The sequence below is a fragment of the Elephas maximus genome, chromosome 22 (assembly GCF_024166365.1).
Source record: "Elephas maximus indicus isolate mEleMax1 chromosome 22, mEleMax1 primary haplotype, whole genome shotgun sequence".
Classification (NCBI taxonomy): domain Eukaryota; kingdom Metazoa; phylum Chordata; class Mammalia; order Proboscidea; family Elephantidae; genus Elephas; species Elephas maximus.
In genome coordinates, this window is record NC_064840.1 from 62645487 (window position 1) to 62665409 (window position 19923).

The 19923-nt window shown below is 45.8% G+C and overlaps 1 protein-coding gene and 1 long non-coding RNA gene across 4 annotated transcripts in view; one reads left to right on the top strand and one right to left on the bottom strand.

Annotated features, from left to right (window-relative positions):
• The window catches only part of LOC126065409 (uncharacterized), a 17574-nt gene extending 4739 nt beyond the window's left edge, over nt 1-12835 (top strand). Inside the window, exons 3-4 of one of the 3 annotated variants that reach the window (XR_007514854.1) lie at nt 10862-10989; nt 11755-12835. This is a non-coding gene — a long non-coding RNA (uncharacterized LOC126065409). Of the gene's footprint in view, nt 1-4133; nt 4919-10861; nt 10990-11754 lie in introns of those variants that run through there. The other 2 variants (XR_007514853.1, XR_007514855.1) reach the window with 2 other exon arrangements.
• Nucleotides 6166-19923, bottom strand: part of EIF4EBP1 (eukaryotic translation initiation factor 4E binding protein 1) — a 33471-nt gene continuing 19713 nt past the window's right edge. Inside the window, exons 2-3 of the mRNA XM_049865429.1 lie at nt 8833-9012; nt 6166-6628 (exon numbers count right to left, since the gene is read on the bottom strand). Of these exons, the coding sequence (XP_049721386.1) occupies nt 6597-6628; nt 8833-9012 (212 nt within the window). The 3' untranslated portion in view covers nt 6166-6596. The remainder of the gene's footprint in view (nt 6629-8832; nt 9013-19923) is intronic.

Genomic DNA, 19923 nt, shown 5'->3' on the forward strand with positions numbered 1-19923 from the left:
TGATTCCACTTAAATAAAATATATAGAATAGGCATATAGGGCACCAACAAGCTGGCTCTCTGCTCTGGCCCTTTGTGGTGGATGTAGGCTTGGTGTGATCACTGGGCTAGTAAAGGTGATGTTCTGAAGTTAGGTAGTTCTCTGGTCCTCAAGACGTGGTCCTTGGATTTGCAGCATCAGCGTCATCTGGGAACTTACTAGAAATGCAAATCCCCAGGCCCCACCCCAGACGTCTGCATCAGAAGGTCTGGGGTAGAGCCCAGCAGTCTGTTTTAGCTAGCGCTCCAGGTCATACTGATGCACACTGAACTTTGAGGACTACTGATGTAGTGAGACGATGGGCAAGAGGACGAGCTGAGAGAGGGAGAAGAGTTGAAGTGTGGAGCCCATTTTGAATGCCAAGCGACATGTATCCAAGCAAGGAATTTCATCCTGCCTCTTGCAGCTCCTCAGGGAGCTAGTGATGAAGCCTGTTGAGGGTGCACAGTCTAGGCCAGTCTCTGGGGAGAGGCCCTGAGGAGCATTGGAGGCCAGAAAGGTGGTCCGGGAGTGAGGTTAAGTTTTTCCCTTCACTCATTTCAAGTTCTGATCAGGGTGTGGTAGATGGTTGTTGTGTTGGAATTGCAGGGGATGAGTAGTGATGGAGCTCAGTGTAAATGAAGCCACGTAGTACAAGAAAGCCAAACATCTGGGAAAGGACAAGGGAACAGCAGTCACCAGAGGGGACCCAACGTAGGGGAAATCTGAGCAGGCTAGCTTTATTGAGGGGTAAATGGACCCTTGGAATGAAAGACACAATGTCACGACCTCCTTTATTTCTCTTCCTTGACAAATGGTTCTGACTGAGTCATAAACTTGAATGCAGCTACACACTCATAGATTTATGTTCTCATGATACAGACCCAAGAGCCAGGGCCTTCCGCCCTCTACCCCCACTGAATCCACATGGTCACTGCAACAGCTGTGGGAAGGGTTTGCCCACATATTGGCTTGAGTGAGTGCTACACGTGGCCAGCCAGCTGTCTGACAGGCCAGGGACTGATAATGTCCTCATGTTTGAGATGGCTTATCCTCAACCCTGGAGAAACGTGAAGGAAGCTGTCAAGTCTGAGGTAAGGAAGAAAGAGCTGGAATCTCCAGGAGGGAGAGAGGAGGCAGTGGCTAAAGGTTCTGGTTGGAGGTGCCGAATAGGACACCCTGTGGACAGAGGAATTATCTACTCCTTATCAAAAATACATATATATATATTTTTTCTATATCATAAACGTTTGTCACTGTAGAGGGCTCTGTGTAACCTTACTTAGTACTATATGAGTGGCTTTTCTAATATATCTTGACTACAGGAAAGAAGGGTGGGACCATCTTGTTCCTCCCTTTAAGATCCCCATACCTAGGGCTGACTAAGAGGTGAAGATGGCACCACAAAGTGCCTCCACACGAAAAAATCTCTTTTGTGCAGGGCAATGGGGATGGCCCTTGCATTGCAAAGGCTGTTCTGAATTAGATACCACCTATGGAGGAAACTCCTTGGAGCCCTAGTGGTGCAGTGGTTAAGAACTTGGCTGCTAATCAAAAGGTCAGCAGTTCGAATCCATCAGCCGTTCCCTGGAAACCCTATGGGGCAGCTCTACTCTGTCCTATAGGGTCGCTCTGAGTCGGAATCAACTCAATGGCAACAGGTTTGTTTTTTTGGAGCCCCGGTGGCACAGTCGTTAAGAGTTCAGGCTGCTAACCAAAAGGTCAGCAGTTCAAAATCCACCAGCTGTTCCTACTCTGCCTTATAGGGTTGCTAGGAGTCAGAATCCACTCGACAGCAACAGCTTTGTTTTTTTGGAGCCCTGATGGCACAGTAGTTAATAGTTCAGCCTGCTAACCAAAAGGTCAATGGTTGGATTCCACCAGCTGCTCCTCAGAAACCCTACAGAGAAGTTCTACTCTGCCCTATAGTGTTGCTATGAGTTGGAATTGACTCGACAGCAACGGGTTTTTTGTTTTGTTTTTTTATGGAGGAAAGGGAACTCTGGTGGCGCAATGGCTAAGAACTCAGCTGCTAACCAAAAGGTTGGCAGTTTGAATCCATCATCCGCTCCTTGGTAGTTCTACTCTTACAGGGTCACTATGAGTCAGAATCGACTTGATGGCAACGGGTTTGGTTTTGGGTATGGAGGAAAGGGGAGAGGAAGTCATGCTACTTTTCCCCAAAATCAGACAAGCACCACTAGCATAATTTGTGAGTAAATTGAGTAAGAGTGTGCATGGCAACGTTCAGCAGGTTTAAAGAGTATTTGAATGTCAGTGCTGCTATGTAGGGCATCAGGGCTTTCTAGCATCCTGTACGTGATCCTTCACTGGAGTCTGAGGCTCAGCTTAGGAATTAGGAATCACAGTTGTGAATAGGCTTCTAGGTTGGTACTTGAAAGGCTCAGAAGCTGAAAGCGCCCCAGGAGTTGGGGGATTACCTGAAAGATGGCTATATTTATATCCATGATTCCAGTGCAAATCTGAACCTACCCCGTAGAGGCTAAGGAACGGGTTTTAAACTGCTCAGAATCCTGACTGCCCTTTTGGAAGGTGGTCTTGCTTCTCCCATATTAAGGTGGGGTGACTAGGAAGAGAAGATAATGAGCTTTACGTGCAACCTAATGGTGGAAGCCATGGTTTTGAGAAGAGCCATGCACGTGTGAACTTTGTTCCCAGCTGGAGTTCCTTGGCAGAGAGTCTGCTGGCTACTGCTGGCCTCAGTGGTGAGTAGGGAGCCAGAAAGCAATATGGCCATATCTGTGGCTGTGAATGCTTGGCTGAAGGGAGAAAGCAGAGCTGTAACTAGTTTGTTCCAAACCAGATCTGGGCAAGGTAGGAGTGTCCTAGTCTAACTCTGGTTCTGCTCCATCACAATACATCTCCAGTCACCCTGTCTGAAAACTCCCTCAGTGTTCCTCTCAGAAACATGTCTCATAATCGCGAAAGAGAGAACGTGGAGAAGTGTGCTCAGGTCTACATAAGCCTTCTTCACCTAACCTGATGGGTTTCCGAGATGCAGGCTTCCTTGTTTTAAGGTACTCTCTCAGCAGGAGGCAGCACTAAATTTAGTACATATCGTAACTAGCAATTTAAAAACGGTCTTTGGCCTTTCTCTTACCAGAACCTAAAGAATAAAGATATCTTGAAGGTTCCTCCTTTTAAAAAAACAGCTGCTTATGCTATGGCCTCTGAACAGCAGTTGGGGGAAGATGTGATTCACCTCCACTTTGCTGTAGCCCACTCTCCCTCCAGGATACATCCAAGTCATAGTCTTTGGAATTCAAGAAACCCTAACCTTCAAGGGTTGCACTTTTCCCCAGTCAACCTGCAGGAAAAGAGGGTACCTTACTTTCTGGTGGAGCCCTGGTGATGCAGTGGTTAAGAGCTGCTAACCAAAAGGTCAGCAGTTAGAATCCACCAGCCACTCCTTGGAAACCCTATGGGGCAGTTCTGCTTTGTCCTATAGGGTCAGTAGAGTTGGAATCGAGGCAACAGCAATGAGTTTAGGTACTTTCTGGTGTTCATTTAATCTGCTGTAGATGAGGCAGGAGGCTTTATTTCAAGAAACAAGGTGGTGTTAATGGGTCTAGAGATGAACCCGCCTTTCTTGGTTGGCCATGTCTGTTCCTTTCCCAGTCCTCTTAATGAACATCACGCTAAAGGGTACTGGGAGGAAGATGGCTACAGTCAGTACCTCAGTCTAGCTGCCTGGGAGTTGGAGGAATGCCCACAGCCGTACCAACGGCAGCTGGAGGTGACAAAGTCACTGGCATTTCAGCTTCCTACACTCCGCTGGTGCTCCCCAGGAGCATTCCCCAAGGTTCATTGTGGCCTTCACCCTCTCTCTGAGCAATTCCTAAACCAGCAGGCAACTCCACAACTGAATTAAAACCCTACCAGACCCATCTTGTCGCACCTCTGTGAAGGCTTCCCAGACCTGATTCCTTTAACTTGTGGCACCAACACTGCCAGTGCTCACTGGATCATGCATTGCTTTATGACATTTCCACATGTCCTTTTACTATTCATAGTGTATCTCATCTCCGTATCAGCTCATAAGCTCCTTTGTAACACACACCATGGCTTAAAACTTTTTTTTTTTTTAATTTCAGTAGGTTCATGGCACGTGGCATGTCTGACATTTGTCAGTGGGCTCCCCAACTCTAGTGATCTTGGTGATCCCAGAGGCCAACTGTAATGGTCTCCTGGAGTGAGTGAGCCTCTCTCAGAAAGCTTTAAGACTTGGTACACTGGAACATTCAGTTGGACCACAGCAGACGCATCTCCCCAACTAGATTTTAACTTCCATGAAGACAAGGACTGTTGTAGATCTTTGCTCATCTCCAAAGCACCCAGCCAGAATTGATGCCAAAGAAACACACACACACAGGTCTCCTGGAGGACACTTGCTCTGTGGGAAAGGTACACTTCTGATCAGTTTTGTTATTGCTGAACTATCAGAGAAGTTATTTTTTTATCCCACCTGCTGGACCCTGAGATGTGCAAACAAGGGGATTGGACTTGATCATGCAGACTGGTAAGCAAGACCTCTGGTCTGCTTCAAGATGCCAAGAGTGGAGTGAGCTGCTGTTACTGGAAAGCTGAGGGATCAGGAAGGCTGAGGCAATCCCTTATTTCTTCCTAGTTGGTCGTTCTTTGCTCTGGTGGTGGCCCATCCCTAGCCTCACTTTTCCCACCCATACAAAGAGGCATGCCTGGAGTTAACACACCTCCCGCGGCCGGGTCCTTCCACACATGAGGTACATGGATTCCAGCTGGTTTCACAGACCTTGGGAAGAGAGGAGGCTCCACCTCAGCTCTTCGTTGTTAGTTGCCACTGAGTCAGCTCTGACTCATGGCAACCTTGTGTATAACAGAATGAAACACTGCCTAGTCCTGTGCCATCTTTGTGATTGTTGGTGTTTGAGTCCATCGTTGTGGCTATTATGTCAACCCATCTTATTGAGGGTTTCCCTTATTTTCACCAACCATCTGTTCAGCTGTTGTTATTGTTGTGTGCTGAAAAGTAGATTCAAACTCATAGCGGCCCCTTAGGGTTTCCTGGGCTGTGATCTTTCCAGATCGCCAGGACTTCTCTCCAGCAGAGTGGCTAGCGGGTTCAAACCGCTAACCTTCCAGTTAGTGCTGAGCACATAACCATCATGCCACCAGGGCTCCTTTACTCGGCTATAGAGAAGGTCAGTCAAGGGAGATTTGTAAGTGTTATGAGCCTGGAGCTTGTAGAATCCATGTCAGCCACTGCCTCTTTGTGCACAGGCCATCCATCCTCAGCATATCCTTTAAGGAGAATCACCTGTTGCTTCTTAGCAAAGATCTCTGCCTGGCACTCAAGGCCTTAGAAATCTGGCCCTTTGGGAGCTTTTATAAAAGCCATTCCCACACACATACAAGTTGCCTGCCCTGGCCAAAGTGGGCTTCTTGCTGTCCTGTCCTTATACACCCTGGCTCCCCAAGACCACCTGACCTCTGTAACACTGGCCCTGCCTCCCCAACCACTCATTCTTCAGAGCCCAGTTGCAAAGCCACCTCCTCCAGGAAGCCTCCAGCACTTGTATAACACTTGGATGGAGCACTCCCTGGTGACCAATCATATACAGTCTTGCTGTCTCTTATGCTACCTTTTCTCATAGGCAAATCTTATGTTTCAGTGACATCCCCAAGGCAGAGAGCCTGTCTCAGGTTGGCGTCCCCCGTGACAGCTCACACAAAGGGGTCACTCAACAAACATCCAGTGTACAAGGATCAAATGGACTCTGCTGGGCCCCGAGGCTCAGGCTCTTCCTTTGACTCTCACATGGAATGGACGCTGAGGGGGAGGGTGACAGGGTCACTTAACAGACTTGGGGCGGGGGTGAGCCCAGAAGAGAGGCAGTTCCCACCGCTGAAACACCCGAGATTGAGTAGCAGAGCTTGAACCCAGACCCCTCTGTCATTTACTGGCTGTGTGGTTTTAACTTCCCTGGCCTATATCCGGACCTGTGTAGAATGAGGACAATAATGCCTGCTCTACTTACCTTACAGGACCAGTGTGGGACTCAAATGAGATAATGTGGGATAAGTAAGTATGAATAGTAGCTGGTGTTATCACATGAAGCCCAAAGGAGCTCAGACAGGGCCCAACTCTTGGCCCCAGGGTGAAGGTGGCTTTTATTTCCTCTCCGGGGGAAGGAGGGCCAAGGACGCGTTCCCACTGCACACCAACCTAAGGAAGGGGCACCCCCAGAGGGTGGGGCTGGAAGAGCAAGACCATCAATCAGAAGGGCTCCTCCGTGTCCACTTCCGGCCCCTCAGCTGCAGAGGTGTGCTCGGGAGAGTCACTCCCCTTGGGGTGGCAGCTGCTGCATCCACGGAGGCACATGGAGGTATCTGCTGGTGCTCACTAAGGGGAAGGGGAGCAGGTGCCCTGAGTGAGGGAGGAGAGGGCCGGATGGCTGACCCCACACACCCAATGCCTGCCCAGGGCGATAACATTCATAAGACCCGGCTGGTGCGGTTCTTCTCCTGAGAAGGGCCTGAGGGGCCCAGAGGCATTGCTTGCTCCGCTGGCTGGTCCTTTAAATGTCCATCTCAAACTGTGACTCTTCACCTGGGAGAGAAAAGACAAGAGGGCCAGATGAGCAATGGATCCCAGGGAGGCACCAGTTTTTCATTCTGTCATTCCTATAAGAAGAGCAGGGGCCAGGTTTATGCTGCCAAGGAGAGAGCAGAGGGGGGCAGGACTAAAGTAGGAATTCCTGGAAACACAACCCTTAAGGGTTTCTGTCTAACTGTACCCTCTTCCCCAATCTCAAAGGAAGAGCAGGGAAAAGTTTTCCCCAAAGGAGAGGTGACAGTCCTGAATTTTGTACAATTTTTATTATTTTTTATCAGGGTAAGTGGTTATGTGGGATTTTTATCTTCATGCCTTTGTACATATAGAAACATATTCCTTCAACAGGAAAATTTTCCAAGCACATGTCCCAATTTTTGGTTTAGCAAATGGTACCATAACTTACTAGGTATACATTCAGCTGCCCGTGGAGCAGCCTAATCCTGCAGTAAATTCAGCCAGTCACTGCCTTCACCTTCCTCTTTCTACCAACATTTCCAAGTAATTCATGCCAAAGCAGATTTTTTCTTTTTAATAGAACTGCCTCCTTTACAAATCTCCTGGGTGGGGCTACTCCAAGGTTCTACAGCAAAACATCTGCTCTGGTACTCCCCACCCCCACCCCATGGAAACAACCAACTCTTCTGGCTATATATGCACAGATATGTGGGCTCAAGGGTGGGAGGCTTGGCTTCTTACATCCAGCTAATCAATATGAAGAACTCTGTCCCCCAGCCCACCACATCCCTTCATAACTCAACAGGGCTATGAGACCACTGTTTTGGTTAAGAGCTGTCCACCCAGGGCCCCATTGGGGCAATTCTGCATTTGTTCTGGGCCAACGCAGCTGTAGACACTGCGGAAGAAGGGAATGTAAGTGGGGTGAGGGACAGCCCTCAGGTAGTGGTGACTTGGCAACTTCAGGTGTTGACTAACCCCATCCTCAACTTCCAGTGTTTGTTGTTGTTGGGTGCCATTGAGTCGATTCCAATTCATAGCAACCCCACGTGACGGAGTAGACATGCCCCCTAGGGTTTTCTAAGCTGTAATCTTTACAGGAGTACATTGCCAGGTCTTTCTCCCCTGGAGCTGCTGAGTGGGTTTGAACCGCCAACTTTTCAGTTAGCAGCCAAGTGCTTAACTATTGTGCCGCCACGGCTCCAGTGTGTAGTTTAAGGCAAATGGGCGTGGGGGAGGTTAGGGAAACACTGCAGCTGATCATGTGAACCTATCCGTCCTTCTTCCCTTAACAAGTGACAGCTAACCATGCTGCCTTGTGAGGTCTTTCACATTGCTGTGTGTGTGCGTGACTCCACCCTCATACTGCCGCCTCCTCCCTCCCCACCACTGCTCTCCTGCAAGTTGGAAAGGCAAGGCAATTGTGATCTGTCTAGGCTCTGGGGATCCTATGGCAGGCTGTGAATCACATCCTGCAGGCCTGGGCCAGATGAGTTTCTGCTGCTGTCGCAGAATAAGTCCAGCCCCTGGCCCAGCTGTTTCCTGTCTGGGCCTGGTATACTACCCCGGGTGAAGGGTCAGTGGGTTCCGCTCTGACTCAGGTCATCTGGGAGTGCTTACACTGCATCCTCCCTTAGCTGAATGCTCAGACACTCTGGCAAGCTGGTCACAATGCCACAAAGAGAACATTTACACACACCTCTCCAGGGTGGCTGATCTGATTACCTGGGAGGTAGGGACACCAGGAAGGACCTAGCAACTGAATGCCAAACTTGCAGAAACAACTGGCCACGTTGTTTCTACCTGTCTTCAAAAAGAATCCACCCGTGGACCAAAACTCTGACAGAAGGCCTCCGGGATGTGTTTCTTATCTGTAGACATGTAATTTCCCAGAAGGCAAGTGCACCGTGTCTTTGATAAGTTGTCTCAGGCACCATGAACATCATGGGTGTGTTCCAAGTGTTGCAGCTGAGTGGTGATGCTTCAGTGACAATTATACAAAGGGACATGATTATGGAAGTTGCTGTGTGAAGCCATGCCATTTCAAACAAACTCCCCACTGACTACATCACCTCTCCTGGAGTTCCTGGGCCCCTTTCATGGGGAAAGTTGGTACCAATAAAAGTTCTACCTCCTCATCCCTACCCCACCCTTTGGACTCTGGGCTGCTGCCTAGTAGATAAGGCCTATGGGCCTTATACATTCCTCTTCCCAATGGAGTCCAGCCAAGCCCAGCCACTCACCACCTGCCGGCTTGTCTTCTGGACTGTTGTGTAGGTGGCTCTGCCTGGTTTCCATGGGGGGCGCCTCACTGGCAGGGCTGGTGACCCCAGGAATGGTGGGCAGGTCCCGGGGGGGTGTTTTGGCTACAGGTGAGTTTCGACACTCCATTAGGAATTTCCGGTCATAGATGATCCTGGTACCTGGAGGGCATAGGGAGGATGGGGAAGCCACTTTGAAGCACCTGCCTGCTCATTTTCCAGTTCTGTGGGGTGTGGTTGCAGCAGAGGGAGCAGGTTCCCCTGCAAAAGCAGCACCAGGGCAGAGAGAAGCTGATTCAGGGGCCTGGCTGCAGCCCAGGACTCTGTTCCTCTGAACTGCCCTGACCGCCTTACTCGCGGTGCTCTGAGGGAGGGCCCACTGGCCACCACACTGCACCCTTTCTCTCCTCAGAGCCACCCATGTTGTACCCTCCCAGAAGCACCCCTTAATGCCCATCACCTTACACACATCAGTGATCGGTGTTACTCCTCGTGACAGTCACAGCTGATGGAGGGAAAAGTGCATTTTTATTCATTATTAAATTTGTCCTTAGAACACTCTTGTGCAATACCCAGAAGAGGTCTAATCCCATTTTACAAATGAGTGAACAGAAAAATTAAGTGATTCATTCCAAACTAGTAAAACTAGTGGGAAGTTTTCCTGCCTGGGCTTTGTGGCTAGGAGACAGGGGCAGAGGAGAGTGACCTCACCCACCAAGCTCTACCTGCCCCACAGAAGGCTCTCCCGCTAAGACCGTGAAGCACCTGGGCTGCCCCTTTCACTTGTCATCCATCTGCTCAGATGTGTCACCACAGCCCAGGGTTTGTACATTCTGCATTCCATTCCTTTTCTTCTTTTCCACCCTCCTTTTCCAAGTATTATTCTTACTCCCTCCGGTGAGGGCTATGTCTTTTTGAATTATTCACAATCCCTAAACCACACCCAAGAGGCACCTGTAAGGGTGCCATTGTCTCAGAAATGCCATATGAAGAGTGTTTCCAAAGTATGGGGCCCAAGATCCTTGTAGGAGACTGTGGTGGGTTAAATTGTGGCTTCCACAAAAAAGGTTGAAGTCTTTGAACAGACACTTCACCAAAGAAGATGTTCAAATGGTCAACAAGCACATGAAAAGATGCTCAACATCATTAGTCATTATAGAAACCCAAATCAAAACCACAATGAGATACCACTTTACTCCTACTAAAAAAAAAAACCTGATGCTGTCAAGTCGATTCAGAATTCTACGACCCTATAGGACAGAGTAGAATTGCCCCATAGGGTTTCCAAGGTGGTAAATCTTTATGGAAGCAGACTGCCACATCTTTCTTCCATGGAGTGGCTGGTGGGTTTGAACCACTGACCTCTCAGTTAGCAGCCAAGCACTTAACCACTGTGTTACGAGGGCTCCTTCTAGAATGGCTTAAATAAAAAACAAAATAACAAATGTTGGGAAGGATGTGGAGAAACTGGAACCCTTATCCATCGCTGATAAGGATGCAAAATGGTACAGCTGCTATGGAAACAGTTTGGTGATTCCTCATAAAGTTAAACAGAGAATGACTATATGAATCCAGGAATTCCACTCCTAAGTATATACCCAAGAGACTTGAAAACAGCAACACAAACAGACACGTGTACACTACTGTTCATTGCAGCACTATTCACAACAGCCAAAAGATGGAAAACAATGTAAATGTCCATCAACAAATGAGTGGATAAACAAAACATGGGATACACACCATGGGATTCTACTCTGCCATACAGAGAAATGAAGTCCTGATACATGCTACAACATGGATGGACCCTGAAAATGTTGTTGTTGTTGTTGGGTGCCATTGAGTCAATTCTAACTCATAGTGACTCTATGTACAATAGAGTGAAACAGTGCCCAGTCCTGCACCATCCTCATATTTGTGCCCATTGTTGCAGCCACTTTGTCATCCATCTCATTGAGGGTCTTCCTCTTTTTCACTGACCCTCTGCTTTACTCAGCATGATGTTCTTCTCCAGGGACTGGTCCCTCCTGATAACATGTCCACAGTACATGAGATAAAGTCTCACCATCCTCACTTCTAAGGAGCATTCTGGCTGTACTTCTTCCAGGACAGATGAAAACAGAGTGGTGGTTGAAAATTAAGGTGAGTGAAATAAGTCAGTCACAAAAGGACAAATATTGTATGATCCTTCTTATTTGAAATATCTAGAATAGGCAAATATATAGAGACTAAAGTTTACTAAGGAGCTCTGATGGAACAGTGGTTAAGCACTTGGTTGCTAATTGAAAGGTCAATGGTTTGAACCCACCAGCCACTCTGTGGGACAAAGATGTGGCAGTCTATTTCCGTAAAGATTACAGTCTTGAAAACCCTATGGGGCAGTTCTACCCTGACCTACAGGGTCGCTGAGTCAGAATCGCCTAGACGGCAACGGGTTTAAAGTTTATTAGTGGTTACCAGAGGTAGACGGGGAGGAAAAGAGGGAACCATTGTTTAGGAAGCAGTTTTAGTTTATAGTGCTGGGAAATTTGACAATAATTATGGATGATGGTTACACATGATTACTGTAATTTGTATCACTAAATTGTACACCTGAAAAATGTTGAATTGGCAAATGTTGTGTTATAGAAATTTTACAACAATTTAAAAAAGTTCAAGTCCTAACTGCACTGCCTGGGAATATGACCTTATTTGGAAACAGGGTCTTTGCAGATGTAATCAAGTTGAGGATTCGAAACAAAAAATAAGCCAAACCCATTGCCATCAAGTTGATTCTGACTCATAACAACCCTACTGGATTAGAAATAAAGGAAGAAAAAAAACCCAAACCCATCGCCGTTGAGTCAGTTCTGACTCACAGTGACCCTACAGATTAGAAAAAAAAAAAAAAATTTTTTTTTTTTTTAGTGGGCCCTAAATCCAGTGACCAGTACCCTTATAAGAAGGCTGGGTGAAGACACAGAGACCTACGAGGAAGAAGGCCACGTAACAATAGAGGCAGAAATTGGTGTGATGCAGCCACAAGCCAAAGGACAACAAGGACTGCCAACAACCACCAGAATCTAGGAGAGAGACATGGACCAGGATTCCTCCTTGGAGACCTTGAGAGAGCGCATAGCCTGCCAACACCTTCATTTCACATTTAGGGCCTCCAAACCTGTAAAAGACTATATTTCTGTTGTTTTAGGCCACCCAGTTTGTGGTAGTTTGTTATGGAAGCCACAATAAACTAACAAAGAGACCCCCCCAACCCCACCTGATTCATCAAATAACAGCGAGTAGTGAGGTTATTCAGTCTTTTTTGATCATCTTGCCTTCAGCCAGAAAGCGAATCTAGCTGTAATTTAACAACTGTCTTGTTGTCATTCTCTTTCTTCTATAGTTACCTTTTATTTAGGGCAAGTGAATCTGGTTTTCCATATACAGTACTGATACCAAGTTTCCTTTTAAAATACATGTATTTGGTGTCCATAAATTTTATTAAAGATCATTGTTATGGATTGAATTGTGTCCCCCAAAAATGTGTGTCAACTTGGCTAGGCCATGACTCCCAGTACTGTGTGGTTGTCCACCTTTTTGTGATCTGATGTGATTACCCTGAACCAGCTGCAGTTGAGTCAACTACGACTCACAGGAATCCTCCCGTGTGTTGTAAATCCTATTTAGAGGATGAGGTTGTATCTTGAGTCAATTTCTTTTGAGATATAAAAGAGAGAATCCAGCAGAGAGGAGAGGGATCTTCCACCACCAAGAAAGAAAAGCTGGGAGTGGAGCACATCCTTTGGACCTGGGGTCCCTGGACTGAGAAACTCCTAGACCCAGGAGAAGGCTGATGACAAGGACCTTACCCCGGAGCCAACAGACAGAGAAAGCCTTTCCCTGGAGCTAGTGTCCTGAATTCAGACTTCTAGCCACCCAAATTGTGATAAAATAAATTTCTGTTCATTAAAACCACCCACTTGTGGTATTTCTGTTACAGCAGCGCTAGGTAGTAAGGTAATCATCAATGTAAAAAAGTCATTAAAATGGCTTAAATTATAGAAACAAATAACACAGATTTTACTTTAATAAATAACTTACACTTTTCCACTGTCACTCTAAGACACAGCTGTTATAATCTGGACATCAATATCTCCGTAACATTTCCTGAGACAGTTAATACATGTTCAAGTAGAATAGAAGATGTGAAAATGGTGCAGATGGACTAGGAATGATCCAAGTTTGAAAACCACAATGTAAGGACTCCAGGAATGCCCTTCCTTATAGTAACCCTGAAATAGCTCCCTCACTTGAGGGCTATGATGAGTAATATTCCTAGAGTTGATTCATTTCTTGATGCTAAGCATTGCTTCTCTGTACTCCCTGGAGAGGAATGAGTTAATGAGATGGGGCTTCTGCTGAGGAGCACCTCTGGCTGCTGAAAGGGCAAAGAGATAGTGAGGACAACTGAAGATAAAACCCACCTACCTGCACCTGCTATCCCAGTATGACTCTGGCCCTATCTAGGCAATCGGAAAGACAAAAATGCAGGCGTTGTTAGCCCTACTCATCGTCACCTGGTGGGTTAAAGTTCCCAGCTCAGTTTCTTAGGGGGTGTAAAGGAAAGAACACAGAACAGGAAGGGAGAAGTGCTTTGGACTCTGCTGAGAACCAGCTGTGTGACCCTTTGCATGTTAACCCCACCCCACCATCTACCTTACCAGCTTTGGGCCTCAGTTTCCTCATCTGTAAAACAAAGAACTGTGCCCCTTTTAGGTCTGAGTGCATGTGAGCTCAGTGGATTACGAATGCAGAAGAGTGGTACCCTCTCCTTACTGGGAGATGTGGCCACTCTTCTCTGCCTCTTAATCCTCAAGACTTGGCAAGAACCCCATCCCCCCACTTGCCTCCCCCAATGTTGCTATTTTCCATTTTGTTGTTGTTCTTTGTTCAACACAGAGTAGGGAATTGATACCACTGGAATGGAACCCAAGAGTCAGAGATTCAATAGTGTCAAAAAGAACTCAGGGCTAGTAGTAGTCTTATGGAGAGTCTCTTTAAAGGCCACTAACCCCCAGTGATTTTTAATTCATTAGTTACACTTAAAACAAAACCAGCCTCTGAGCCCTTTGTCCTATGGGTAGGACACTTATTTAAAAATAAAAATCCTCTCTTGTGCTAATAAAATCCATAAACAAAATGCCAGCAGAGATGACACACAAGCTACCCACCATCAGAGTATTCAGGTTGAGGAGGAAGGCTGCAGGAGTAAACAGTAGTGCTCAGAGAGGCAGTTGGCCAGGCACCAAACCTAGGAGGGAGGGGACCACAAAGCCACCTTTGAGTAAGTTGAGGCCTGTGAGGAACAGGAGCTGGAGATCAAGGGAGTAGAAATGAGTTTCACACGGAAGCTGCTTTTGCCTTTTCATCCTTCTTTCTCCCATCCTTTCTTGGAATCCACCACTAGACAGCTTCAGTTAACAGTGATCTTCTGCAAATTCCCTAAGCCTCCTGCAGAGAAGGCAAACTTAATAAAACACTCATAGCCCCACATTGTCAACAATATGAATCCTTGGTTGCATACACTGCTGTGGAGTCTCCTGGAGCTGAGGACTTGGCCAGAGTACAAAGATAGGAAATGGAAGCCGGGGGGGATGCCAAAGTCCCTGCAAGGCAGCTGAGCAGTAGCACCAGGAGGTCAGGTAGGATCAGACAGACCACCTCACGTGTGTGTTGCAGGGATGGGGGGTAAGGTGGGAATGAGGGGTGGATAATCACACCAGGGCTGCCTCCACATAAAACTCTTTAGTGGCTGAGGGCCCACTTTCTCACTGGGACTGTTTCCCTTCTCTATATTAGGGAAAATGACCCAACTCCACAAGGTTACTGCAAACAAGAGCATGAAGTGCTGTTGAGGATCTAGGCGACTACAAGATGGCAGAGCCAGGATCTTCCTCCTGCTGCTTCTCTTAATAATCGTGCAACCTTGGTTTGAAGGTTTAGGGTCATGGTTTCATGGGACATCTCAGTTAATTGGCCTAACAACATGTTTAGTGCTTCTGTTCTACCTCCTTGTTTGTTGTGTAGTGCGTGGGGCCTTAAAAGCTTACAAGCAGCCATCCAAGGCACAAAAATTGATCTCTATTCACCTGGCACCAACAGAGGAAGGAGTATCAGGAATAGGAAGAGGAAATGGAATGTGTGACTAATTGACTCCATGAACAACTGGCTCCTTCATCATGAAACCAGAACTGGATGGTGTCCCACTACCATTACTGAACGTTTTGATCAAAGATTCCATAGAAGAATCCTGATCAAGAGGGGAAAAATGCAGAACAGAATTTCAAATTCTCATGGACTCTACAGACTTTCTAGAGCTGTGGAGGGTGAATAAACCCCTAAAACTATTATCCTAAGATAATCTTTAAGCCTTAAACCAAAAATATCACCTGAAGTCATCTTAAAACTGAACAACAGTTTAGCTTAACTAGTAAAAAAGGCCTGCTTGAGGATTATGCTTTTTTAAGGACTTTTTTATCTATATGGGATCAAATTGATAACAGCAACTTGAAAGGTAAGAACCTTAAAGGGCAGTGAATTTATATTGAGGGAGGAACAACTCAGAAAAGGGGGGTGAGAATGGTTGCACAACTCGAAGAATGTAATCAATGTCACAAAATTGTGTCTGTAGAAACTGCTGAACTGGTATGTTTTGCTGTGTATATTCCCAACAACAAAATAAAATTTAGAAAAAAAAAATGATAGGAAACATCAAGAACAGGAAATAGAGATTATGAGCGGCCATCTAAGAACAAGATTCAACTATTGGTCTTTATTCATTCGGAACAAAAAAGAAAGAAGAAACCCAAGAATCAGAGAAGGAACTGGATGGACTACAGGACTAATTATCTCCATGAATCACTGCCTCCTCTACCTTGAAATCCTCCACCTTGAGACCAGAACTAGATGGTGCCTGGCTACCACTACTGAATGCTTTGACCAGGGACACAATAGATGAATCCTGATAAAAAGGGAGAAAAATAAGGAACGGAATCTCAAATTCTTAAAGATTCCAGGCTTACTGGACCTACTAAGGGTGGAGGGGTCCTGGAGACTGTAGCCCTGAGTTGCACTTCTAACCTTGAATTGAAACTATCCCCTGAGGTCACCTTGCACTGAAAAAAAAAAAAAATCTACATAAAAACCCAAGGTCCCACAGCTATTTTAAAGCACAGATAAGAGGGCTTCAAAGGCCCTGGGTTGTTTTTTTGTTTTAAGAGGGCTCCGGGGCAGGGAGTTTAAGTAAGTGGAAATGGAACAACCAGAACAGAAATAACAAGAAGGTTGACCTAATGTGAAGAATGTAACCAATGTCACAATGTCATTGTGTCTAGAAACTATGGAATGGGACTAGATTTTGCTGTGTATATTTTCACGAACAATAAAATTGAATATTAAAAAAAAAAAAAGAAATAGAAGCACACACTCCAACTTGGATGCAAGTAGAGCTCAAACTGTTACCCTGAACCACAAGCTACAAAGATAGAAAGTGAATGCAGGAATGGTAGGTAAGTGGTCTAACAGGGAGGAAGAAGGGGAAACTTAAATGCCTGGAGGTGGGGGCGGAGGTTATGATAAGAAAGAGATTTACCCCAGAAAGATTCAGGAATTGGAAGCATCATAGAAAATCGGGCTGGGGGCTGATAACAGAGAGACTGTTGGGAAGTCTGTCCGGGGAACAGTTAGACCCCCAAGTTCCCAACAACTGCCCTGAGGTTTCCTCTCTGGAGAAACTAAACCAGAGAGGTGATAAAGACCTACAGAAGCTGACTTTAGGAAAGGGGTTCCCCAAGGAAAAAACCATCTAGCCACCAGATGACTATACACTGAGCCCATCAGACTCTGGACCTTACACGTGCACAGCGGCTTCTGATCAGTCTCAGAGTACTTCACTCTACGATATAAACACGCAGCCAAACGTCTCCAGACATTTCTGAGAAAAGCCTTCAACACTTAGGGAGAGCCCCAAACAAACCAACAGGAGGAAAGAGATAATAAAGAGAGCGGAAGAAAATTTTAAAGAAGAGCAAAAGGTTAAGACAACAAATTAGAGAATTAATGCAGGAGGTCCAGTATCTGGTGATAGGAAGCCAAGAAAGAAAAAAGAAACTGGTAAAAATGAATTTACTTAAGAGAAAATTGCCTAGAATAAAAAGACATGAATCTTCAAATTGGAATGCCCCTTGAGTAGCCAGTGCAATGAATTAAAAGCACCAAGACACTTTCACTGTAAAATTTCACAAATACCAGAAATAAAGAGAAAAATCCTAAATTCTTCCAGAAAGGGGAGGGGGACATATACATAGAAGGACTGGGACTAAGAACGTCATAACATTTTTCAACGGCAACATTGGAAGCTCAAAGACAGTGGGTTGATGCCTTCACAATCCTGAAGGCAAATTCAGTTCAGCCTAGATATTATACCCAGGCAAAGGTTGGGTATTACTTTCAAGTGAAAGTAGAATAGAGATTTTTCAGGAATGAAATGCCTTAACGGTCTTAAGATGTGTCCTTTCTCTGGAAGCTACAGGAGGATGTATTCAATCAAAATTAGAGAAAGATGGGGGCTTCAGGGAACCCCCTGCTTTGGTGCAGGAGATAGGAAGAAAAATGGACTGATAAATCCAGAGAAGTTTGACTTTGTGTGCACAACTGTACTGAGGCATCTTAGAAAGCTAAGGGAAGGGTATGGGAAGACTTTTCAAAGATCTTTAATTTTAAATGAAACAATTATTAACTCTGTTAAAAAAAAAAAAAAACTCAAGTTGTATAAAAAAGGAAATACTGCTATTATAAATTACTTGGCTCATCAGGAATCATAATAATAAACACAATGTATATGGCTTTAACTGAAATTTGCAGTATAATTATATTGGAAGAATGAGGTGCGAGGAAGAGAAGGTATACACAAGCTAAAATATCTTCATCCACCATAAAAGCAAGTCAATACATACAAGCAAGAAAAAGTTAAAAAATGGAGGTAAATCTCAAAAGAGCTAAAAATGTTGCCCATCAAATGGATTCTAACTCATAGTGACCCTAGAGGACAGAGTAGAACTGCCCCATAGGGTTTCCAAGGAACAGCTGGTGGATTCAAACTGCTGACCTTCTGGTTAGCAGCCAAGCTCTTTACCACTGTACCACCAGGGCTCCAAAAATGTTGTTAGTTGCTATAAAAGGGTGGAAGTAGTAGTAGTATCAAACCATATTCAGAGTTAGTATATTAAGGAAGTAACAGGGTACAACTCAGGATCAGGAAGCATGTAGGCAAAGTCTCCCTTCTTCAGTATAGGACAGTTCTCTCAGCTCCTCTCGGCCCCCTCAGGACAGGCCTCTTCTTGGCCCCCTCAGGACAGGCTCCTCTTGGTCCTGGCATCCATCACCACCAACTCTGCCACCGGGCTCCTTCCAGGCCTGTCGCCACCTTCAGTGGTACAGCCCTTGACCCATGTTACAGCTCTTTTAGGTAGTTCCTTGCTTCCTTTCTTTCTCTCTGCTGCTTCTTTTTTCATTCTGCTTCTCTTCCTCTTTCTTTCTGTCTGAAATACCTCTGTGGGATTGGCTGCGTATATATTTTCGATTCCTTGTCAATTTCAAGGCATGACCTCTTCCGTGGGGCAGAGGGGGACCACAAACTGACCAATCCCCTCTCAGTAGGCCACAGACACTTCATTTGCACAGTAAGCTATAGTCGCCTCATTTGCATAGCTTATTGATCAATCCTTGCAAGGTGCATACCAATGACAGGGTAGGCTGCAGCCTAGGACCAGACAAAAAGTATCAAACCAAGTTGTTTACAGCTTACCCAGGAAATATCAATCAACCTAGACAAAATTAACAACCCCTCTTTTTTTTTTCCCCCTAGGGTAGAAAACTAGGGTTTTTCTCAAGCTGTTTTTCCAAAGAACCAAGGCAAAAGGCCACGTGAAGAAATTCATTTCACCACAGTTGCCTCTGAAGGGTGAGATACAGGTGGTGGTATTAGGTGCCCTCGGAGTTGGTTCAGACTCATAGTGACCCTATGCACAATGGAAGGAAACACTGCCCGATCCTATGCCATCCTCACAATCATTATGTTTGAGCCCACTGTTGCAGCCACTGGGTCAATCCATCTTGTTGTGAGTCTTCTTCTCTTTCACTGACCCTCTACTTTACCAAGCATGATGTCCTTCTCCAGGGACTGGTCCTTCCTGATAACATGTCCAAAGTATGTGAGATGAAGTCTCATCATCCTTGCTTCTAAGGAGCACTCTGGCCATAGGAGAGGAAAGAGGTTGCCATTTTTTGTTAGACGCTATAGCGGGTTAAATGATGGCCCTGAAAAAGATATGTTAACATTCTAATCCCTGGAAACTGTGAATATGACCTTATTTGGAAAGACAGTCTTTACAGATGTAATGAGGTAAGGAACCTGAGATGAAGAGATCATCCTGGATTTTCCGGGTGGGCCATAAATCCAATGATAAGTGTCTTTATAAGAAAAAGGTAGGAGATTAGAGAGAAAAAGGAGAAGACAGACACACAGAGGAGAAGGGAATGTGAAGATGGAGGTGGAGACTGGAGTGACGTGGCCACAAATCCAGGAAGGCCAAAAGCCTCCAGAAGCTGGAGAAGGCCAAAGATGGATTCTTCCCTGGAGCCCCCTAACAGAGTGGGACCCGCAGGATTTCGGACTTCTGGCTTCCAGAACTGTGAGAGAATAAATATCAGTTGTTTTAAGCCAGCAAATTTGTGGTATTGCAGTGATTTGTTACAGGAGCCACAGGAAGCGGATACAGAAGCCTGTTAGTACTTTTGATTTAAGACTATTTTCACTTCCATTGTGTCCCTGGTCAGACTGGCCGGCAGAGGTAGCCAGATACCACCTAGTTCTTCTGATCTCACAATAGAGGAGGCTGTGGTTGACATGGGCTGTTAGTCCTGTGGACTAGTTTCTTCTTTGAGCCTTGATTTCCTTCATCCTCTTTTAATCCATACAAGTAGAAACCAATAGTTGTATCTTAGATGGCTGCTCGCAAGCTTTTAAGGCCCCAGGTG